This window comes from Nelumbo nucifera, chromosome 8, assembly GCF_055504915.1.
Source record: "Nelumbo nucifera cultivar China Antique chromosome 8, China Antique-T2T, whole genome shotgun sequence".
NCBI lineage: Eukaryota > Viridiplantae > Streptophyta > Magnoliopsida > Proteales > Nelumbonaceae > Nelumbo > Nelumbo nucifera.
In genome coordinates this window covers 2,265,757-2,289,675 of record NC_142656.1, presented here as the reverse complement: position 1 = coordinate 2,289,675, position 23,919 = coordinate 2,265,757, and the positions used below count along the sequence as shown (strand labels likewise).

Here is a 23,919-nt window from a genome sequence, read left to right as displayed (position 1 = left end):
TCCAATCCAATTCGTTCAAATTGATTTTGGATGGGATGGGGTCCAATCCAAAACCGGTCCATTGACACCCTTAGTCATTAGATAAAGAGAAATAGGGTTTGAGGTGGGGTTTCACAATGGGCCATTCTGATTCTGATTCCAGATTCCTATTCCAATTAACCAAATGGGCCTGTATTGTGGTCCATTACATACGGTATGGGTGATAACCTTGGGCTGTAAGAATCGTGACATCCTAGCTTTCCATTACTCTGATGTCTGATTACCTGGTTACACTTGAACGACGAGAGCGAATTATTGAGCACAAGTGTGGATAGGTCAAACATTAGCTTGAGGCATGATCACAACAGTTTTACCACCCTAAATTAACACACGTTTTTGCCACAACATCGCTTATGTTTCTGTCCTTTACATAATGATGGGATTCGTGATTCTCTGATTCATTGGCCATGGCTAACCGTGTTCTGCCGCAGTGGAATTGAATTTTGTCGAAGTTAACTCTTTTTTTACGGACGTCATTGTACAGGAGCTTTAATCTAAATTTGGGCTTTTGCGGACGGCCCCACCTAAGCAATAGGCCTATGTTCGCTCCCCACTTGAAACGAGTTCAATATTTTAAAAGCCTGTATGAAGTTTCTTTTCAGCATCTTGGTCAAGCTGCAAGGGTATATGGACTGAATTTGAAATAGCTCATCGAGATGTGCTTCATTTTGGTCATCCTCACTGATTGGTGTTACCATTCCTTTATGTTATACCCGCCAAAATCAAGTTTACTTGGACTCCTATGATTTTTCTTTGTAACTTTGCCCCGTTGTAGATTCTAGCCTAGTGCCCAGTAATTCGGTGCTTTGAGGCAAACGCTTTGGTTTGCTGTGGCAGCGAAGAAAGTTGAAGGGGCAGTGTCAGCAATGGTCTTTTGCACGAAGCCATTTCAGAGAAGAGGCGATGTTACCAAAAGCTCTTCATGCTAACAAAGTCGTTTAAATCTCTCAAAACTGTTGTTTCTGTTGATACAAGAAGTCAAAAATTGGTTTTACTTACCTGGACACGTAAGTTTCTCACCTGGCAGCTGCTCGTTACTATGGTCCTAGATTTCCAACGAGCATAGCAAGAGTACAGAGTACTAAGCTTTCACATTCGCAGTCACACAGGTTCACAGCCATCTGTGGCATAGTGGGAATCCTCATTTCCTGGGGTGGGGCACTGGGGCCTCCGAATGGTGATGCGGATACTCCCACTAATTGCCTTCACAAAAGGTCCAGTGGCTGGTAGTATGTAAACAAAAATATATAAAGTGGACCAATCTTTTTCTTTTCTGCCAGCTATTACTAATAAATACCTCGTGCAATACTCGTGCCTTCATAAAATAAGAATCTAGCATACTTCTTTTCGGTGTCATCCAAATGGCAACTGGAAATCTGGCACTCATTCCATTTCACATGGGTTTCTGATGTAAAGTTTTCAGGTTACAAATACCTTTATACCTTTCCCGTAAGCGTAGGAATGCCAAAACGAAAAATATGTCTACAGTTAAAAGCTTTTATTATAGCATAAGGCATAGCAATTTAAGGGGTGAATACTAACAAAATTACGAATCTGATAATATGGAATGCCGGGTTCGGTTTGACAATAGATATATGTTCGCATCTGATTTGACATCGGAAAGAGCATTAGTAACAAAGATTTGATTCCGGGTTCTTTTGAATGAATCTTCCTTAAATTTAGGTTGATCGGAGATGTATCTTTAAGCTTTAGTTTGGGGGCTGATCTGATGAGCGGTCTCCGAACTGTTGAATAAATTACCTTGATGTCACGTCGGCGGTAATATGCCCTTGTCCTTATCAAGTCACTTGGAATTACTTCCTATTCATCTCGGATTCACCACGGATGCACCTCAAATCCACCTCTGATGTACCATGGGTGCACCATCGATCCACCACGGATGCATCTCGGATTCACCCCAGATGTACTTTAGACACCTTGAAATTGCTTCTTTGCCATCTCGGCAAGGCTGACCTGTAGGCACCTTGGTAGGATCAGGCTGGCAACCTCAACACTGAGCTAGAGACCTTGGCACGGGGTGACCTCCCATTGTGGTTCCACTGACTTGACTGAGGCCCAGTTGGCAACCTACATGATGTGGAGATCAATCTCTGCTATGTGCAACTTACTGTCCCCAAATCCTCTAGGATCACGTTGCCTCATCGATAGAACTGGCTTCTACGCCACCTGCTTCGGAAGTAACTAGATAAATGCACTATGTGAAACTCACGACTATCTACACCTATATAAATGCACCCCCTTCAACCAAGAAAGATGCGCACGATTTAACATTCAGAGCTCTTTTGCTTTCTCGCTTTCTAACTCTTATAGCACACTCACCGCTAACTTGAGCATCAGGAGTGCTCACCCCAAATAAAACACTCCAGGTACTCTGATTATTATCTTCTTACGACTTAACTAGCTGATCTCGTCAATTCGTCAATTCTACCAGCGAGCACCAGGTCACGCTCCGTCACCAATTCACCATCCTTGATAAATTTGTACAAACCCAACCTAATAATTATTATTAAAATTTAATAATGCCCAAAAAGACAAAGAAAGAAAGCTTACTATTTAATATCTGGTCAATGCATAGGGCTATTTTGATTTTAATCTGGTCAATGCAAGTCGAGAAACCAGCTGTCATACGAAGCAAAGAGATTATTGATTATTGGATCTATTTGTTTTGTTCGAAAATCTAACATACTACTATTATACGGTTGAGATGTGTTGTGGGGCGCAAATTGACACGCATTGCATGGAGATGGAACCTCGATGGGTGACGGTTTGTTATCCAGTCAGAAACTGAATTAAAGACACAATCACAGAGCAGAAATGAATCTTTTGATCGATGTATATGGACTTATCCATCGATCACGTCTCTGTGATATTCAAGTTTGTATTCCTTGTTCTAATTTTAATTTGTTCTGCTGGTTCTAGAAGGATTTGGTGGCCCTTGCTTCTTTTTCTCTCTTCTTAATTATTAATATTAGTAGTGATACTTCCTGAATTCTGAGTCCTGATCCTGACCTTAGACAGCAACGAGTAGCTCAACCAATTGATCCCACCCATTCAATTAATCTATCGTTTCATCTAAGATGGAGACGTTTTACCACTCCATTGCCCTTGTTTTTCAATTTCAATTGCAACTCATGCCTTTGTTAAAATATTAATAAAATTGGACGGCCAAGATCATCCACTAAACTTTCTTCATAGTTCATACAAAGCATTTTCCGCATGGGACAATTGGGTCCTTTTTATTATTAATTTTTATGAATTTGATACAGACGTGGCAGCCATATAACGCTTTAGGTTGCTTCATGTCTAAGTTAAATATGTCCAAGTTTAATTGATTAATTAACAGGATTAGTGTAGTCTCTACACCCTACACTCTAGAGATAGGATCTCTACACTAGTTTGGATTACAACATGCGTACTTACCTACCAAGCCCCAATTTCTTCGTACAAACATATTGTTTCTGCTTCTTTTGCTGAATTCAATGTTCATATTTTAATTCAAAGTTAAAATTTAAAGTTTTGAATGCAAAAAATTACAAAGGCATGGAATTTGTGGTGTTAGCGGTCAGAAGTATTCGTTTAGTGGGGACTTAGGAGAGTGATTTGGCCCCCCAGTGACATCATGAAATATGGTAATTCAAAACAGTTAGATACATGATATCTTAGCACCATATAAATAAGTTAGGAAGTGCCAAAGCGCTACAGACATTTTGTACTTGGCCTGACATCCTCAACACCACCTTGGGAAACCAATTGCGAATAGGCACATCAAGTCAGCATGAGAGGCAATCTGCTTCTGTTGATTTAACCTGAGTTCAGCTAGCAACCTGCCTAATATTTTAAGCGACCTCCTTAAGTGGGCAATTGTCTCTGATTTCCTCGGGATCACGATGCCACATTGAAAGAACCGGTTATCACCTCGCTTGCTTTGGGCACAATTAGATAAACACTATCCGCTTACATGAAATCCACCTCTAGACATAAAATCACCTCCAAACTAGACATGCCAAAGATCTCGAATGCGCTTTTCTAAGGAAAGAAACGTCAGGGCAAACAACCTACTCAATCCGGCGTCCGAATTATCTACTAGTAATAAACACCAGATCGCACATCATCAGATAAATTTATATAGAATATTATAGAATGTTCCCTGCGCTAAGAAAAGAATTAAATTTTAATTAATAACCTTGAAGAATTCCAATGGCCATGAATGATTTTGTCTGTCTATGTTTTTGTTTTGTTAATTTACCGAAACTGAACCATCCATCTATGAATATTGAAAATGGGATAAATATGGTCCATCCACTCATACCCAACCAGCTTATTCCTACGGTGGTGTTTTCCTCGATGCCTTGCGATGAACGCAAGATTTTTTCATTCTTTCCCCCTTAAGAATTAAAGATTGGTTCATGCATCAATTCTTTCTGAGTTTCTTTTTCATTTCAGTAAGACCAAGAAAATGATAGTAGCTAACAAGTCCATTTCAATTAATATTTATTGTTTTTCTTCCTTAAGCAGCCAACATCACTAGTATTTATAATATCTTGGGTTATTATTGGACAATTAATCCATTGGTTCATAATAATACATTCCTTGTAAAGTTGCAGTCTCTTCATTTTGAAAAGTAAAAGTAAAAAAGCAATTCTATTCCCCGTATTCAAGTCTATGATATCAGCATATGCATCTGGATCAGTCAATACAACCAACATAGGATTCCTTTCTAGTATATTTACTTTTGTTGCTGAATTAAAATTTAAAAAAATTGGGATTGTTTGGTAAAATTCCATAGAGTAGGTATTTAAGGCAAGGTTGTTGTGGTTTGATTAATTTGTTCACCACCCTTTTATCTTTGACCTTCTCAAACCAAATGAAAATTGAAGAGTTGTGTGAGTATGTGTCACAATAACTTGTAAAACCAGAATGAATGCTTCTGGGTCTCAAGATGTATAGCAAAGAAATCTATTAATTAGCAGACCATGAGTTTCACCTGCTCTACTTTAACTAATAATTTAATACATATATATTATATAAATCACCCAATAAAAATAAGAAAATAAGAACTTGTGTATAAATTGCATTTATTGTGTGATATAGTGCAAGAGAATTTTCATTTTGCACATGTCCTGAATTAAAGAGCTCTTTAAAATGAAATGAAAGAATTGCCCTTTTGGAAATATATGTTCTAGAAGCCTCCTTTATATATCAAGAACAAGTAGTGCACTTCATTAACCATATTTTCTTTTTAATTACTATATTTGTTGGAAGCACATCTAGAACACAGTAAATCAATTAATCTCAAAAAGTCTTTTGTCAGTTTGTCTCCAAAACTTAATTTCTGCAATTGAATGAATGAATACTGTAAAGAGTTTAAACTCTGATGAGGTAGTTGGGCCTCAATTACTGACTGCGAGTCTAATTAGCCTGCTACCATTTTCTTCTTTCTTCTACTTCTTCTTCTTCTTCTTATTATTATTATTTTGGCAGTTTCAACTTTCAACTTCTCTTCTTCCCTCCTGTGAGATATCATCGGGGCCTTAATTCGTACAGGACAGGGTCAAATATAAACAGTCACTTCTTTCTATTTCTTGCTCTCTTCTAATTTGTGTGAAATGGTAAAGCGGGATTCATTAATATGAAGAAGAAATCCAAGATTCATATACTATATATGGTGACACCCTGTTGAGGCTTGCCACGTGGCTAGGGGGAGCTGGCCGGCTGGCTCTGGTCAGCAGCCGCGCGTAAGGCGTAACTCATCAGGATTCAGGATGAAAGACTTCTTTCCGGCCGCGGAAGAAATCAGACAAACCCCAAACGCGTCAAAAGCACTCGAAACTCACCAAAAATATAGAAAGAAGAAGAAGGCTCGGCTCTACGCCTCTACCTCTCCGACTCCGACTAAAAAACAAAAGGCGTTGGCATCATCATCATCTTCTCTTTTAAATTCGTGTGACGTGACGAATGAATATCAAAATGACAAATTCACCCCTGACCTGAGTGGTGTAAAAGTTGGAGCTGACGAGAGATGATGGGTGATGGGGTCGGGTCATAGCATACCTACCATGGCTTTGACATCCAACAGTTTCAGCAGGGTATTGCGGCTGAAACAACGGTGTGGAAGCTTCTGCGTTTATAGACGGGCGGACTCGGACTCGGACTCACCTACTCACCTACACACTACACACTACCCACGCACACGTATACGCACACGCGACACGCGCACCTTTAATCTATTCACTATTATATCCCCATTATTCTGTAATCCATACCACCTGAGATATTTTTAATAAACTCAAAAAAAAAAAAAAAAAGTCAATTAGGTCGATGACCACAGCCCCTTTTGGTTTTGATGGTTGTGATGGGTTTTAGTCTTGACTGTTTGAGGGGTCGGTTAGCAATCACCTTCAATTGCTAAAACTCGAGAGGACCCATTTGATGATATATTTTTTTTTTCTATAAAACGTTATTTAATAATATAAATAGTTGAGGGATGAGGGGTTCTTTATTTATTTATTCATACATGGTTTCCACAAAATAGGCCAAGCCAACTGAGGGGGTCAATAAGTTCTAGAAGCTCTTCGGCCTTAGCCAAAAGTCTCATCCCTCATCCAATTCCGATCCTCCAAAGTAATAATTTCTTCTTTGTTGCTTATGCAGCAGTTTCAGACCAAAATACAAACTACATATAAAATTCTTCGTCTTACACTTTTAACTTTTTATGGTGTGGACGTGAAGCCAAGTATTAACATTATATGGTAAAAGATAATTTATGAATTCGTTTTCTAAAATACAGGATTCGGAGGGAAACATTGAAGAATTAAAGTAGGACGGGCAAAATGAAAAAATACATTTGAAATTTTATATATGTGTTAGTTTAAAAAGAAATTTCTATAAAATAATTACATTGTAAGACTATGCTATGTTGTATTAGAGCAAGAGTACTGAGTAGTAAAGAAACTATATATCTAAAAAATTGAACGTAATAAACATATGTATGCTAAGATGAATATGTGAAACCAAGGATTTTAAAATCGAACCTGACAACGAATCAGTAAGGGGTCTGGTTCCTGGGACGATCAGTTCAACCGTTCGAATCGAACAGATGACCCGTTTTGACAAAAAAAATAAAAAATTAAAAAGAAAGTAAAAATTGATCAAACCGTTGAATAGTTCAAACAGTTGAATCAACGATTTACTGATCAAATCAATAGTTTTTGGGGAAATAATGATTATGGGGTAAAACGGGTGATCGGTTCCTGATTTTTCCGGGCCCATCTGATTTTTGAAAACCCTGTGTGAAACAACTAAAAATGTTAGGATCATAAATAGAAATATTTATAAGAAATTAGGAATGATTCCAATAGATTATGAAATAAGAAAAAATAGACTAAAGATGATCTGATCATTTTCATAGAAAATCAAAATCTAGAAAGACTTATGGGTAGACTGTAAAGCAAAAGAGATGTGAATAGAGATAAATAAAATTCATGTAAAGCAAAAGGATAAGGCTTGGATGATGCATGAATAAGATGTAAGATTACATAGAAAGAAGAAGAGAAGCAACTCTCTCTATTCAGACGTGTTCACTCCGTCCCCCATATAACCGGGATATTTATGGGATAGCTCAAACAAACAAGCCGTTTTCAAATTGTTTTCTCATTTTCTTGGAAAAGAAAGTCTATGAAGTTGTTTTTCCTATTAAAACTTGGACGAATCATCAAGATGGAACGCTGCTTGGAAATTACAAGCAGTGGTTTGAGGGGGAGCGGAGAGGTTCTACAAGGTCAAAGGGCAGCAACGTAATTTGGTCATATAAACCTACCGAACCATGGAAAAGGCTTACGAGTTACGACTCGCCTTCAGGAAGATTTATATATACATGCCAAATGACCAAATAATAAGTCTCCAACGAGATTTCCTTCCCATTTCCATGTCGCGGAGGAAAGAACTTTGAACAGAAAAAACAAATTATATATACCCACAGAGCGAGCGAGAGAGAGAGAGAGAGACACAGGGACCGAACAGAAGTGGAGATCATACACAAAGCTTTTCTCTCTTTCTCTGTGTAAGGGACAGAGAGAACAGAGAGTGGTTGGTCGGTCATTGGATTATTCGTACTCAATCTCGGCTTCATCTCTTCTAGTTCTTCTATTTTGATTGGTCTGCAATCGATTGCTTCTTCATCGATTCTGGGTTTGAAGTTTTGCCGACAAATAAAATGACCAAGAAGATAACGTGGAAATCCTTCGTTCCCGGTTGCTACAGGGCGGAGATCCCGCCGGAAGAACCCAAGAAGAGAATTAAGAAGCAAACTTCTTCTTCGTGGATATCGTTGACAGACATAAACAACCCGGGTTCACCACTGTCGGCCGATGATATCTCGAATTCTGTCATCGGCTCCAACCTCCATGCGTTTATGCTGGCAGAGCTGAGGGTGATCACGCAGAGCTTCTCGTCAAGCAATATCCTGGGCGAGGGCGGGTTCGGCCCAGTTCACAAGGGGTTCATCGATGACAAGCTCAGACCTGGGTTGAAGGCGCAGGCTGTGGCCGTTAAGCTCTTGGACTTGGAGGGCTTGCAAGGACACCGGGAGTGGCTGGTGAGAATTTACACCAACTGCGCTTGATTTCTCTTCATCAATATTCAATCTGATATATGGCAATTAAGACTGATTAGCTAGATGAACCCAACTGGTTGGGTTAAGCCTTCTCCGAATAGATTGATTGGTCGATTCTCTGGTGCTGCTGCATCTTTGCGTTAATTGCTAAATGGACTTTTATGTATTGATTTGCAGGCTGAAGTTATATTTCTTGGGCAATTGAGGCACCCCAATCTCGTGAAGTTGATCGGATACTGCTGTGAGGACGAGCACCGACTTCTTGTATACGAATACATGGTGCGAGGAAGCCTAGAGAATCAACTCTTCAGAAGTACGTCTGTTCTCCCTTTCTGTAACATCGTTGGATTTGTGTATATAAGCAAAATATTTTTGACTTAGTAACCATTATCAATTATTGTTTTCTAGCTATCTTTAGACAATGAAGGATTATGTCTAATGAATCTCTTCTCTGGGAAATGCAGGATATTCTGCTTCGTTGCCATGGTCAACCAGAATTAAAATTGCGCTGGGAGCTGCCAAGGGTCTCCAATTTCTGCATGAAGCGGAGAAACCTGTAATATACCGGGATTTCAAAGCTTCCAATATATTGTTAGACTCGGTATGTTCTTCTCATTCACTGTCAGTTAGTCTACAGGCTTGAACTAATGGCCTATATATTGATCTCTCTGAGTCTCTCTATATATAGCTAACTTTCCTCTGGTCCATTTTTCTTACAGGATTACACAGCTAAGCTCTCAGATTTCGGGCTAGCCAAGGACGGTCCTGAAGGGGATGAAACTCATGTCTCAACCCGTGTTATGGGCACCCAAGGCTACGCAGCTCCCGAGTACGTCATGACTGGTAATTATAGCCTTACCCTTTTACTTCTCTATATATCAGGAAACAAGTTGCAATGTTTAATGAAATTGAGCAAAACCCACTAACAGTTTGATATTTTTGTGGCTAAATTTTCAGGTCATTTGACAAAAATGAGTGACGTATACAGCTTCGGAGTGGTGTTCCTAGAGATGCTGACGGGAAGACGATCCATGGACAAGAACCGTGGCCCTAGAGAACAGAACCTTGTAGAGTGGGCAAGGCCACTATTGAATGATAGTCGCAAACTAGAGCGGATAATGGACCCAAAGCTGGAAGGGCAGTACTCGAACAAGGGAGCTCAGAAGGCAGCCGCATTGGCTTACCAATGCTTGAGTCACAACCCAAAGTCCAGACCCACAATGGGCATCGTGGTTAAGACCTTGGAGCTTATACAAACCTATAACAACGACATCCCCATTGGACCGTTCGTGTATATAGCTCCAAGTGAAAACCCCAAGGAAGGTGATGTCAAAGTGGGTAAGAAGGAGGAGGAAAAGGAAGCAGACAAGAAGAAAGAGAATGACCACCACCACCACCAGCGTGCAAAGGAGGATAGAAAGGAAGGTGAAGCAAACAAGGAGGAAAAAGACGAAAACAAGAAAGGCAATGGACGTCGCCACCACCGTGGCCACCGACATCGCATAAGGACACCAAGATCTCCGGCTGTCTATTCTGATATTACATTATATAAGAATTTTGGTAGTGGCTTGAATTCCCCAAAAGCAGTACAGAAGCAAGGGGAAGTAGCTTTGTAGATTTGTAAATCATAAATCACACTGTTGACTGTACAGAGATTTTACTTCCGAGTTTCAAGGAAGTGATGGAGCTTGTGTAAACGGAGCGAGCCATCTGGGGTTTCTTTTTTATCTTTAATCATCATCAGTGAATGTCAAGTAAGGTTATAACTTATAAAGAGGTCCATAAAGGTCTATATTGTTGTGAGGACGGACCTCTTGGTCATTTTAGAAATTCTTTCAATACTTGGAAAATTCAATCCTCTCTCAGTCTCAATTATCAAATAGAAAGGGTTAAGCATTCAAAATATAAAATTCATGGAAAGCCCAAAAAAGGGCTCGAGGCAAGATTATAATTAATTATACAATTGAAGAAGCCACTGCCTGGAAAGTGGAAAGGTCGGTCCTGTGTTACCAGAGAAGAAACCTCTTTTCTTTCTTTCTTTGAATCATGTCTAACACCAACCAATAGGTGTTTATTTTTTACCTGATCTTAGTAAAATAATAAGATGAGATTAGCAAAGAATAGCACAGACAGCGATAGTTTAAGAGCTAATTGAGGTTGATAGTCTTATTGTTAATAAATCAAACCCCCATCATACAGAAGAGTTCACATCTCCGCCCTACAACGTCCCACAGTACATTCGGGCTGTGTATTGGGAACATCTCCTGATAATGATCTCTTCAGGGAGATATTTCCAATATACAGCGGGAATGCTCTATAAGACATTGTGGAGCGGTCCCTTGTGGGGCTGAGATGTATACTCCATCCAGAAACGATCCAACAATATGTATATATCCTAGTCTCCAACATTATTATTTTCAGCAACAACTTGAAAGGAGCAGTTCAGCCAATAATCATGTACACGGTTCCCATTTATTCATTCATTCATTCAATTCCAGTAAACTGTACATTTACGGAAGGTACTGGTTTACATAGGCCACAAATTTCTGTAACACCACAAAAGATATCAACTGAAAAATAACTATAACCATTGGATGTGTTAAAAGCATAAAATTGCGAGTTCAGATCTGCGCCACACAATGTCTCACAGCACATCCCCACTGTGTATTGGGAACATCTCCCAATGACCCCCCCCCCTGTGGGGCGCAGATGTGAACTCCAAAATTGGAAGCTCAAAACCTTAGATTGCAGACACAGGGTGTCATCATCTCAATTGTTAATCTAATTAACAAGAATAGGCACTGCAAGAGAGATATATAGAAGTTGGATTATGTCACATAACAATAAACTTGTTTGAAAAAATTGAATTCTAATCCTATTTAATGATTAAAGCTTGAGGTTTGACAAAGAAACAACCACCTAATTAAGTAACTTGATCAAAGTCAGAATTCAAGCATTATCATCATACAGAAACTTGGCAACTTGAACAAGATGAAGAAAGGAACACCAACCCCTCACCAACCCTCGCATTTAGATAAATTGTCTGCCCAATAATCTGTGTAGTGAGCAAATCCCCCTTCTCTTGGTCTTTGTTTCTTCTTGTTTTCTTTCTTCTATACAGTGGGCGCCATAAGAATTTATCCAGAAGGTTGTCAAGCTTTATATTCAGCTGTAGGAATTTTAAACTATATGGCAATATCTTTAATAATTTATATATGGAGGTAGTAACTTAGAGGAGAATATAATCAAATCATCAACACAAACAATGAGGAATGCATCTCTCAGTTCTCACGCGATTCAACTAAATATTTTATTAGATATGCAGTTCCATGTGATTGCAAAATGATATTTGACATCTCGAAGACTTCCCAAGATTGGATAAAACCTGATACAGTTACTGAGCCCATGGATGAGTTTTGATTAGGTAGATAAGTATGATGAGATCTTTCCTTTTTTAAAAATTACTTATCCCATTCCATTGACGTTTATGCAAAAATATACGAATAGAAGAATCAATTGGCCGGATCAAGGTTTTGAGAATGACGTGGTATTGTGGTGTGTATGCCATAAATCTGGAATTAAACTAAGAATATAAAGGTACGTTTGGTTCGCAGCCAGAATCAGAATTGAAATTGAAACCGAAATCCTTCAAAATTAGAATCAGAATGGCCTATTCCCATTATCTGTTTGATTCAGATTGGAATCAAAATGGGAATTGGAGTAAGCTGGAATGGAAATTTTCCAAGAAAGGAGGAGGGAATGGCCATTCGACCAGGAATGGCATCCCATTTCCAATTCCAAACCCCTGTTCCTTTGAACCAAATGGGACCTAAACTAAGAGTGTCTCAATTTTGCAAGACAAGGCATAGATTGGAATATCATCAAAATGGGAATAATGATATATAGAAAACAGGGTTAGGCAACGTGTGGTGGATATCTCTCTGGTTTCAAGTCTCCAGTCTCCAGATGGGTTGCCACCCTGATCAATGTTTTGTATTTGGCTGAGCTGAAGAAACGAGGAAGGTAGAATAGAAAGATAATACTGGACTATTCTATTGGGCCTTCACTCTTGAGTTGACGATTTATCGATTAATATGCAATGTTGCACGACGGGAGCATGTGGGGGCCTTGAGTGATTCATTCTTCAATTTAAGCATTAGACCCCCATTGTATTATGACAGAATCAGAATTCATGGAACCAACAGACAGCATTATTGTTCAGTTGCTCCTTGTTGGTTACTTCTTGGGGGCCATGACACTTCATAATTCAAGGACAGCCAACCAAAGGGTCATGGCATCACAGAACAAAGTGAACAACCACATTTTTTTATTTTTTATTCCTTATTGGATTCACCAAATAGGAGACAACCTAACCATAATTCTTGGGGAATCCACGCCTCCAAAACAGTGAACCACCTTGATTGTTGAGAAGTTGGGGGACTACCTCTCTGATTAGGGCATGCAGTTCAGAAACATAATCATGATTAAGAGATTATCTTATTGTTCGGAACAATAAGGGAGTGTACTTCTCTAGACCGATCCCCAGCCTGGATCTTTGAACTTTGCATTTCTCACCTCCGTGTGTAAGAATTGACACTGAAGTTGTTCAGTTTTTTTTTTTGTTACTAGACAGTGAAGCCGTTGTAGATAAAAACCGCGTAAATACAAAAAAATTTGAAGTTGCAGACTTGCAGCTTGCCAGCTTTACCAAGGGCCCTGGTTTTTTTTTATAAGTCCATGGATTTTTGGATTCCATTTTACATTGTTCCCCTACCACGCATATTCCAATGAAGGTTCAGTCTTGGTGGTCATTATTATTTTTTTGGGGGGTTTTGCACAATCAATTTCCATGCAGTTTTTATCTTGAACAAGCATGATAGGGTAACTTGGAGATAAACTATAATAAACAATGCATACGTCCCTCTCATATAGATCTGACAGAGAGATCGGTTGGGTTCCAAATATAGAAACCGTTTTGAGGCCTTGAAGGGATTAACCTCAATGGGTTACTTCATATTCGAATGCTGTGTCAATAACTGAGAATTTGTCATGTAAAATTGCAGTGGAAGTTGGTGGTACAAAGCTTCTAGAGCAACGTACTGATAGTTTGGTACCACTCATGGATGATAGACTCTTATCTAATATGAAGATGTTAGCTTTTATTCCTCAAAAGACAATATTCTCATAATTCAAATAGCAATATTAACTAAAAGATCAGGTTAAGACTTGAGAAAAATTTCCTGGCTCATGAAATGGCCAATATTTACTCCATCCCATCAATGTTGACAGACGGGCGTCCTTGTGATGAATTATTCAATTGGATGTCAATGGTCTAGATGGATAATCAATAAAGGTAGCTAGCCAAGAAGGATGATCTGGATCAAAGACAAGATGCCAGAATATTATTGTAAATCTTCTTGCAAAACCTTCAGGTATAGTACGCTAAGAGAAAAGAAGAATTGAGGCCTTCAACTTCCATGAAATCATTCCAATCATGGGACAAATGTCCAGCACCCAACAAATTATTTTTATCAAGTTGGGAGTCCGTTAATATGCATCTTACAATTGCTGTTTTATCCTGATACCAGCTCAGAAATATCAAAGGCAAAACTTCAATGGTATAAGCATCGTTTGTTCAATGATATTCTCATACATTTCTGTGAAGAAAACAGAGCAAGTACATAGTAAATCAGTTATCCTCATTAGTTTACCAAAATAACAACTCATTTTGGGTTACTAGAAAGACTATTACCTTACTAGGGTTAATCAATACCAGGTTTCATCAATGCTGGATATGTCAATTCGGACAGGATGACTTCTGTTTATCCTCTATCCATGATTTGGGTATTCTTCTTCTTCTTCCTAGGTGCAGTATTACAAGACAAGTGTTTAAGGCACATACCTGCAAGCCTGGTCTTTGTAAGCTCTGGATCTAGATATATGACCAGAAATTGTATCTTTTTATCTTCTCTTTAGTGTTTCCTTGAAAGGCCTTGGGTTTCCAGATCTGGAATCATTTCGGTCTTCCAGCCAATCTACATGGTACTTGTCTTCATATGGAACAACCTTTCCATCAATGAATGGTTCTCCTGTGGAAATAATAAATTAAGTGGTAAAAGAAGAGAGGTAGTGGCAATAGGACAAGTAATGAAGGAAGCTAGGGATTTCATAAGAAACCATGAAAAGTTGTATTTCTACCCATGTGTCAAAACAGGCTCATGGCTGTGTGCCATGATATGGTGAAGATGGCCACAGCCGCATAGCAACTCAGCCTACTCTAACCATTACTGTGAATGAAATACCTACTTCAGAAGACTAGTTCTATCAGCAAAGAAATGCTCATATCTAAGCACATTTTTTTATGGGAACTCATATCTAAGCACATTACCATAGAGAAATGTGAATCAAGCTGATTTGTTGCATAAATATAAAATGATAATGTGAGACATTAGAACATGGGTTGAAATCTGAGAGTAAGCACTTTATGCAGAAGAAAAAAAAAATCCAAAGATTAGGTCCATATCCAGCTTACCTCTCCCAAGACCCTAGAGTGCCAGAATCACCATTTAGTAATGGCCCTTTTAAAAATACATTATCATTTTCTGATTTTTCTTTGAATAGGTAGAACTTTTGTCACTAATGCCAAAATAAGAAAACAAAGGAAGAATCCAGAGTCTGGAAGCATACGGGGAAAACCTTAACTGCAAAGGAAAAACACAAAGTATGTCTGATATTTTCAGCTTATTCATCATTTCTCACAAGCAAAATACATTGTAATTTTCTGATATTTTTTCCAATAGATAGAACTTTGATGCTAATTCCAAAATTAGAAGATAAAGGCAGAATTCAGGGACTGGACATGGAGGAAGACTGCAAACCACATTATGCCAAGAAACATTGCTTTTAATGTTTAGCGCAGAATTAAAAATGCCCCTTTCTAATTCCCTGTGAAGAACAGAAGTACTAGGAGGTAATTCAATACCAAGGAATGAATTGGATAAGTCATTCTAAGTTCCAGCAAAATAATGTATAATGCTCAAATAAAAAATTAGCTATTTATTCCCAAATTGTATGAGCCTCTAGGGATATTTAGTCATCATGAAAATATAGGAAATAATATTAGAAGATTCATGTTTCAAAAATAACAAGCCTGGGAAATTTGTGCAAAAGACCCTCAGAGCCTACCATCATCATTGGTTCTGCTTCACTGCATTCTTAAACCTATGGAAATAACATGAACTTAAAGAATCATCCATAATCACTGCACCAGCACTGACCAGCTTTATTACCAGAATGCTGCATTTTGAACTTCAATATTTTCCTGCCCCCAAAATATCTCCTAATGAATCCATTAAAAAAATATATACTAACGATCAAACTACCTGCCCACTTACACATATGATATTGTTCTAATATTGTCATTTGTTCCCACCTCTCTCTCTCTCTCTTTCTCTCATTCTAACAGACTTCACTGATAGAACAAGCTGGCATATTTAGATAAAAACATAAATTCCAACAGGAACTGAACCCAGAAGTCTTGTATCCATACTCATTAGATGAGTAAACCAGAAACCTTGTAACAATTTGATTTCTCTCTCTTTTCAGTTGAGTATGCAGATGAGTAAACCAGATTCTACCCCCCCAAAACCACACACACAGTATCTCAGAAATTTGGTTGAAATTACGCTTACAAAAGCCCTCAAGCAGTTCCAAAACTTTAGATACTCTTGCTTCTGTAATCAATGGCAACAGATTCATATTTGACGATGACTCTGATATGATCTTCGGGTATAGTAAATATCCCATTTTTTTTCATAAAGCACTGATATTAGAGGGGCCCTCTCCATCCAGTTAATACAATGATATTTTACCTTTCAAAAAAATATGCCTATAATGTTAACTAATCCTATAAGGAAAACAATCCATACCCATATAGTGCAGCCTAAATCTCCATATACATCACAAATTATCAATGTAATTGGTGAAGAACAAAAAGAATATAATATATACAAGTAAATAAAAACAAAACAATTACCAAGGACACTGAATGAAAGTGAGAGTTGAAAAAGCACCTCCATAATCATTCTCACTGGCATATAAATAAGAATCAGGTAGAACCCACCTCACATTTGGCAAGGCTGTGAAAATCAAGGTGTAAGTACAAAATGCGAATGAAAAGAGCAGGAAAACGATGATAAATGGATGGCATCTTACAGTTGAGCTTGTTAATAAATTTCTGGGAAAGTTTGCACCCAAAGGCATAGTAATACTTGGTCGAAACTGAATAAATAGACTTCTTTGCTTCCTCTGTACTGCAATAGAAATCAAAAAAAGATCAGCATAGTGCAAAGATGAAGAACAAAAAGAAGAAAAATTAAGACTATTTACAAAAACACGGGATAAAACTCCAAACAGAAAATTTAAGCATCAAGAAGAGGAGAAACTACCTACACAAGAGAAGACTCGATATGTTGGACCTAGTGAGTCAGGTTGGTCTAATACAGTAGTTCAATAATAAATAACAATAACAATTCTACTTCCTCCTCCTTACCTTCCCAAGGCCATGGATAGAGTTTTGATGTATATGTCAATGATGTCATCTCGAAGTGGGTTCCCCTTGGGAGGCTCCATAACAACAAGCCAATGCTCATAATCACAGCCTTGGATGAATGTTTGCTTCCTGGTTGACTCAGTGGCATTACCCGAGAAGCATCTAAAATTGGAAGAAGGTGAGAATGGCCAACGAAGAGGAAAAATAACAGAAGTTGAAACCAATGGCATGTAACGGCAACACAGCAACGGAATGAAAGAAGAACTCGGCATTGAACTGTGGGGCACAGGAAGATATTTTGTAGATGCTGGAAACGGTTGATCACCAACTTGCAACTGATTTGCATGGAGTTTGGTAAGTCTAAAGCCCGATCTCTGAAAAGCAAAAAAAGACCTGTGAATGCAATTGGGCTTTGAATATCTGAATTTTTTTGATAGATTGTATATCTTAATGTTAATACCTCTGAAAATAATCTATATTACAAATTTACCTCTTGGAATGCATTTTCTTGGTAAATTAAAATGTTGTAACATATGTTTCCATTAAAATGTTGTAACATCTGTTTCTATTCAACCTACCTGAAGCTCAAATCTGTCTAAGTCATCATACAAAATCCTTCGTATTTTTCATGGACCATGGAATTCCCAAATGAACTACATCTCTAAGAAATGAACATAAAACTGGCATCAGACATTGAATGAGTGTGTTGAGTTGGTCCGAGTTGTTTTTTATTTAGTTAGGAAGTTGTTGGGCTTTAGGCCCATTAGTTTATGCTTTTTTAATTTGTGACTGTTCAGCTATATTAGTAGCCGCCCTACTAAGGGCATCCTTGTAATATCTCATCATTTAAGTTAAGTAAAAATATAATGAGAGGTAGGCGGCTAGGGTTAATTTTACAATCCTGGTTGACTTCCTACTCTTTTCTTCTTCTCCTTTCTTCTCTACTGCTGAAATCTTCATCTTCCCCCTCTTTCCTTTCACAAGAAACTCGACTAAATCTGCAATTAGTGATTTCTACTGAGTGCATGCAGTATTGCGGTGAAATTTGGGTCAAGTTGATGCCAAGTTACTAACATCTGGCATTTAATGAGTGCATCTGGTCCAATTTAATTCAAGTTGAAATGCCCAATTGAACCTGGGATGAGAATTCTCGAGTCTATTTGTTGTATATAGATCAGAAATTGCATACATAGTTTTCTAATGTAAAAGACCAAATATCCCCAGATTTCAGAAAACATTAAGGAAAAGAAAAGGAGAAATCAAGGCAAACTTACTCTAATCAGTTCGGCAATTTGAGACTGTGATTCTCTTAGCATGTCCTTTTTCCTTCTTGAGCTATATTCAGGAAAATTAAGGTGGAATAAATACAAAAATCTACCTCAACTTTGCAACCTCGAACTCAAATTCCTAAGCTTTAGTCGAGAAAGAACTCGATCAACTCCACAGACGTCTTCGGTGGGACAGGAGGCTAAGAAAAGAACAAAATCGGACATGTATAGGAAATGTGGAAGAGAGACAGAGATTTAACATTTGCAAAGAAGAAGGGAGCAGAGAGAAACCTGTACAATCAATAGATGGAACAATCGAACTCCAGTCGTCGTCTACTCCCTACTACTCTTTCGAGCTTCAATTTCGAACCTAACCCTCACGAGTCACAGGTCACGATCCTCTGGCCCGACTCTCAAGCCTCCGGTTTGCTACCCTCAAGGCCTTAACCCAACGCCCCAACACACCCTAACCCTTTCTCCTTTGTTTCTTATTTTATGTTTACCTGAAAATGGCTTGAATCAATAGTGTCCGCTTCTTTTTTCTTCTTCACTTTATGTTACGGTGGGTACTCTGTTTTGAGATCTCACTTCTCACCTGAAAAGAAAAAAAAAAATAGAATGAAGAACAGAAGAAATTAATTAGTAACATGAACCATGCATATGGATGCATACAACCCAACAATAGAAAGATAAGAAATCAATAAGTAATGATGGATGCAATACCAAAAATGGCGTTGAACACTTAATAAAGAGAGACGTATGCTGAAAAAAATACAAGACAAACATAATCTTAGCAGGCTAGCAGTAAGGTCTTTGGGACTTGGGAGGCGTAATGGCACTGGTAGGTCACATGGACTGGACGGCTAAGTATCTTTGCACAGGAAAGAGGAAAAAACTCACCTTGGTCGCCTGTCAAGAGACTCAAACCTCAATCTTCAACAAGTCTTCAATGGAGGACTAGAGAAGTTGAGGAGAGGAGCCGTTCCTAACCGAAGATTGAAGGAGGGAAAATAGCAAATCACAACGAAAGAAAATCTATTCCATTCGATTACTGATTACCGTCATCGGAGTTCTTAAATTTTTTTTACCATTTTTACCCCCCGCTAAAAATGAAATTCAAGGCCAGAACGTTCAAACGGTTAAGGCTACCGCCGAGGACTTGATGAAACATCAGGACCAACAACAACTCAACAGAATTGAATTGGAACTTGCCACTAAGGTTTAACCACGAAATTGTTTCTTTTGCTATATTATTGTAACTGATTTATTACTTCCATTATACAGGGATTCTGTTGCTGCGTAGGATAAGGCCAAGGGTGAAAAGGTAATTTTGCTAAAGAGCAAGAAGAGAACATATGTTAGAGGTCCCGGGTGTAATTCAAGGGTGGTAATTTTGATGGTCAAGTTAGGCAAAGCACCTTGAGAAGGGTCAGATTAAGATTGAGACAAGGAATCAAGCGAGGTCACTCAAGAGTAGAAAAGCTAAAGAACAAGAATGAAGAAGATAGATTTACCTTGAAACTAAGCACCCCCTTTATACCTGACCCTGCGATGGAGTGAGTGGAGGCGGTTAGAGGTGGATGGCCAGGATCTCATTCGGCCGATGCCATGTGGCGCCACCCAGTAAGCTGCCATATGCTCCTATATCAGATTCATTGTTTATATTTTTAGTTGATAACTTCACAAGTTTTAAGCATCAAACCTGAATTATTAGTTGTTACATTTCAAGGCTAACATCCTTTATTTTTGTTATATAGATAATCAGTAAAAGCTAGATGCACATTTGCATACAAGGTAGGAAGAAGTCCTCTTGCAACAGGATTACTGGAATCTATGTTATACTTCCTTAGTATTTTCTTTCTTAATAATTTGTAATTTGCGTCATGTTAGTATTATTTTCCAGTATTTTTCTGAATCTTATTATTTTCCTATCTTCACAGATTTCTAGGGATGGTTCTCAAAGAGTTATGATATAATATCAGCAGATTCTAAAGTTTGCATATTTGATGGAGTTGAAGTCAGTCATGAATATAGAGGTAAACATGATTTCTTGATTAACCTCTCCAGTTATATGATCTATATACATGAGCTGAGAAAGCATTAGATCAGCATGTGTTATTTCCATCCAATTATATGATCTTGTACTTTCTTCTCTGTGATTATTTGGATGGAATGGGAGGCATTTTTTCCGCATTATGTTTTTTTTTTTTTTTTTTCTGCCTATGGTCTTTAAATCCTTTTCCTTGTTGAAGCATAATGCATTGTGAGACTGTCTTATATAATCCTCTTATTTTCCAGAACTGTAGATGCCTTTGAAGAACAAATAAGTTCTGCAGTGCAGAACACTATTACCAAAAAAATTAAAGAAGGGATTTTGAAGCTTTATTGAATACTCTTCCCAAAGAAATACAAGTGGATGAGATCGCTGCTTTGAATGTCACATTTGCTAATGATCCTTTGTTGAGTAATTCATCCATTGAATTTGAGATTGATGGAGTGTTCATGGCAGCAGTCGAGGTTGTAAATCCCAGCTATTACCATAATAAGAATTCAAAAACTTCAGCTTCCTGCAAATATCCCCCTAAGATGCTTGAGATTTCATTGGATGAAGCAGTATTTAATTCTACATCACACGTATACTTCAATGTAAGTCCAGAATCGGAATCTCCTGACGTTTGCCCGTTTGGTTGGGTGGAAACGGAATCCGATTTCCATTCCGGGCGGAATGGCAAATTGGCAATCCCCCATTTGAGGGAATGGCCATTCCTGACCCCCCCGGAATCGGAATCCCATTCCCGCTATTTAATATAGAAAAAAACCAAAATGACAAAAGAAACTCCTCAAACCTCTCCCTACCCGATTCCAACTTTCTAACCCTCATTCCCCTTTCTCTTTCGTCACTCCCTCCTTCGGCAGTTGATGTTCCAAGTATTCATCTGAACTTAAACTCCGACAACGGTGACGATGAGGTAAATCACCATCAATTTTTTTTCTCTCCTCTTTCCTATTCTTCTTCCTCTCCTCTCTCTCACTATTTTTTTCAGTCCTCCCCAGTTTTTCCGCTGTAGACCGGACCAAACCACAGGAAGGTATGTTATCTTCGATTTTCCTTTCTAGCAAAGTATTTGTTATATAGATCTTTAGTATAAGGTCTGAAATGCATGCTAAATTTAGTTGTTTATACTTGACCTCGAAATGAATGTTAAATTTAGCAGCTCTTCTTTCAAATATTAAACGTGTTTTAATTTTTTCCCCAATTTCAGTTTGCAATGCATCCTTATGTGAGTAGAGTTATTTGGTCATTAGTTCTGTATGGTGGTTGAATTTTTCCATGTTTATTTTATTGTTTACCTGATTCAGCTCTATCTTTGTAGCTAATAAGTCTGAAAGATCTCTATCAAGTTCATAAGAGTACAATAACATTCTAATCTAATTTCAAATTAGATAGCAGTCTGATTAAACATGAATAGTGACAATTAATTAAGGGATTTTAGAGTTACAAGCAAGCAACCACTTTATCCCGATTTCTATCTAGATTGGTTAATAGGTTCTGTGTTATGTTTATTCATATTTAACAGTAGCAGCTGAGATGTGGCTCAAATGAGTCCACACATTTCTCTTTTCTTTTTTCTTTTCGTGGGATGAGTTTCAGTCCAATGTCTTGCTGTCTTGCTGACCAACAGAATTTGTCATTATCTCACCCTTCTATTTCTTGAAATTCAAGACAAGCTAGCTCAATAATCTTACATATTGAGCTGCAAACAATTTTTAATTTTAAGGTATTTAGATATATTGATTGATTCAAGACAAGCCCAACTCTAAGATATATCTAGCAGTCAGCCCAATAATAGACTGCAAGCAAATGAAAATTATTCATAATATACCTAAGGTATTTAGATAAATTAGAAAAACAGAAACAAATCAACACCCACTTGACAACCTATAGAACTTTTAATAAACTAAAACAGATAAAAATAGAACTCCCTATTCATTCCTAAACACCTAAAGTTCTTTTAAAAGGCAACTTGTAACTTGCAAAAAAACGTACTACAGTAGCTACCTTTTTCTTCTTGCATCACTTTTCTCTTTACATCCATAAGTACCTAAAAAGCAAAAGCTTGTTCTTGGATTGTATTTGACACACCTAAAATAAAATTATTCATAATGTCTGTAATTGTATTTGACACAGACGACATATCAGTTAAAAAGCAATTGAGGTTTGGCTTTCTGTGCGGACATTTATGATAATGTTGTAAGTGATGGCATTTTGGGTGCATTTAAGGTCTTTCATGGACTGAAAGTAGACAAGGGCTTCATTAATTTCCTCTGTCTTCACTAGCGCATCAAGAATGCAGTTCCATGTGTACACATTAGGTGTCAATCCCTTGTGGATCAACTCTTCCATGATAAGATATGCCTCATCTATTCTACCAACCTTTCCAAAGCCATCAATAAGACTGCTATACCTTACTACATTTATGCCTACTCTTTATTTTGCTTCTTCAAAGAGCATGTATGCTTCATCAAGCCTATCAATCTTGGAAAGCCCATGAATGACTGATCCATATGTAACCACTATGGGTTGGTAATCCTTTGTCTTCAATTCCTCCAGAAGCCGGTAACCATTCTCTCAAACAATTTGTAAGCATCATCAACCTTACCTTGCCTACCCAAACCATCTATCACAGAACAATGGTTGAGTTTAGGCAGTCTGGATCTTCATCTCACAATGGGTATTTTATGTTTCTCTCTTTCTGGAAAGCATACATATTGAGAGAACTTTGATTTTTTAAGTTTTTCCATTTATTAGTATGAATTTATCTTTTATATTTGATTGTGGTCAACATAACTCTTTAGTATCTATCTCTGGGTCTGAGGGGAAGGCCATTATAGTGTTATGGCTGGTATTTGCCATGTATTTAAAGCTAGTTATTGTAACTGACTTTGTTATGCCTGACTGCCTTCTAAAGCAACCTCCATGATTTAATTGAGAAACTCTGAAGGTGAAAGCTCAAGTTGAATGGGATCAAGACAGTTGTCTTTGGAGACTGCAGTCTTTGAGGCTTCAAGTTCCCTGTGGAATCAGTCTCAGGTGGTGAACTCTAATCCCAATGAATTGTTTGGGTGCACCATTCAAGGTCTAGGCCAACCTATAGGAAATAACCTTGCCAATCAGATAAGATGTATCTGTAATTTATTAAACCAGCACTGGAACTGGAAGCATTATGTTAATAATTCCTTTTTTTTTTCATCAGGCAGATTTTGTACACTAGATTATGGACAAAGTGCCAGACCAGTATCTTTTAAACACTGCTGACTGGGAATACATTGTTCCTCAACTGTACAAGGAGTACCCAAATGATGGCATGAATCTGAATATTTTTGTATCTTCTCCCCCGGTACAAGGAGTACCCAAATTTTTTATGAAC

The 23,919-nt window shown here is 38.0% G+C and overlaps 2 protein-coding genes and 1 long non-coding RNA gene across 16 annotated transcripts; 2 read left to right on the top strand and 1 right to left on the bottom strand.

Annotated features, from left to right (window-relative positions):
- Window positions 1–7,952: 7,952 nt before the first annotated feature.
- LOC104600546 (serine/threonine-protein kinase RIPK) lies at window positions 7,953–10,529 on the top strand. The gene is made up of 5 exons (XM_010263546.2): window positions 7,953–8,653; window positions 8,849–8,984; window positions 9,136–9,272; window positions 9,391–9,514; window positions 9,629–10,529. Exons 1-5 carry the CDS (start codon window positions 8,273–8,275, stop codon window positions 10,285–10,287), a joined length of 1,437 nt encoding a protein of 478 aa, XP_010261848.1. The 5' UTR covers window positions 7,953–8,272; the 3' UTR covers window positions 10,288–10,529.
- A 3,590-nt stretch (window positions 10,530–14,119) lies between these two features.
- On the bottom strand, window positions 14,120–19,658 carry LOC104600544 (plastid developmental protein DAG). 9 transcript variants are annotated; one of them, XR_016079411.1, is made up of 9 exons: window positions 19,391–19,532; window positions 19,214–19,252; window positions 18,782–19,085; window positions 18,497–18,690; window positions 17,223–17,596; window positions 16,886–16,983; window positions 16,744–16,809; window positions 14,424–14,760; window positions 14,120–14,328 (listed from the first exon to the last, which is right to left on the bottom strand). XR_016079411.1 is itself a non-coding variant. In XM_088892929.1 (7 exons), the coding sequence occupies exons 3-7, from the start codon at window positions 18,536–18,538 to the stop codon at window positions 14,633–14,635; spliced, it is 708 nt and encodes a 235-aa protein (XP_088749055.1). In that variant the 5' UTR covers window positions 18,539–18,690; window positions 18,782–19,085; window positions 19,391–19,658; the 3' UTR covers window positions 14,120–14,632. The 9 variants fall into 9 exon arrangements, 2 of the variants coding, with proteins under 2 accessions (XP_088749055.1, XP_010261846.1); XR_016079416.1 differs by lacking the exon at window positions 19,214–19,252 and having other exon boundaries at window positions 14,424–15,372; window positions 16,707–16,809; window positions 19,391–19,658; XR_016079413.1 differs by lacking the exon at window positions 19,214–19,252 and having other exon boundaries at window positions 14,424–15,372; window positions 19,391–19,658.
- Window positions 19,659–19,861: 203 nt separating this feature from the next.
- On the top strand, window positions 19,862–23,877 carry LOC104600543 (uncharacterized). 6 transcript variants are annotated; one of them, XR_735685.3, is made up of 5 exons: window positions 20,147–20,284; window positions 20,431–20,526; window positions 20,789–21,459; window positions 21,535–21,579; window positions 23,494–23,877. It is a non-coding gene; the product is annotated as an uncharacterized LOC104600543 (long non-coding RNA). The 6 variants fall into 6 exon arrangements; XR_735686.3 differs by having other exon boundaries at window positions 23,461–23,877; XR_016079419.1 differs by adding an exon at window positions 19,862–20,113 and having other exon boundaries at window positions 20,248–20,284; window positions 20,789–23,877.
- Window positions 23,878–23,919: the final 42 nt, after the last annotated feature.

Coding starts and splice junctions, on each gene's coding strand:
- LOC104600546 (XM_010263546.2), top strand. CDS start 8,273: ATGACCAAGAAGATAACGTGGAAATCCTTCGTTCCCGGTTGCTACAGG. Junction 8,985..9,135: donor AGAGAATCAACTCTTCAGAA/GTACGTCTGTTC, acceptor TGGGAAATGCAG/GATATTCTGCTTCGTTGCCA. Junction 9,273..9,390: donor CCAATATATTGTTAGACTCG/GTATGTTCTTCT, acceptor TTTTTCTTACAG/GATTACACAGCTAAGCTCTC.
- LOC104600544 (XM_088892929.1), bottom strand. CDS start 18,538: ATGCTAAGAGAATCACAGTCTCAAATTGCCGAACTGATTAGA. Junction 17,597..18,496: donor AAATTGCCGAACTGATTAGA/GTAAGTTTGCCT, acceptor TTTGCTTTTCAG/AGATCGGGCTTTAGACTTAC. Junction 16,984..17,222: donor CTATCCATGGCCTTGGGAAG/GTAAGGAGGAGG, acceptor TTTCTATTGCAG/TACAGAGGAAGCAAAGAAGT.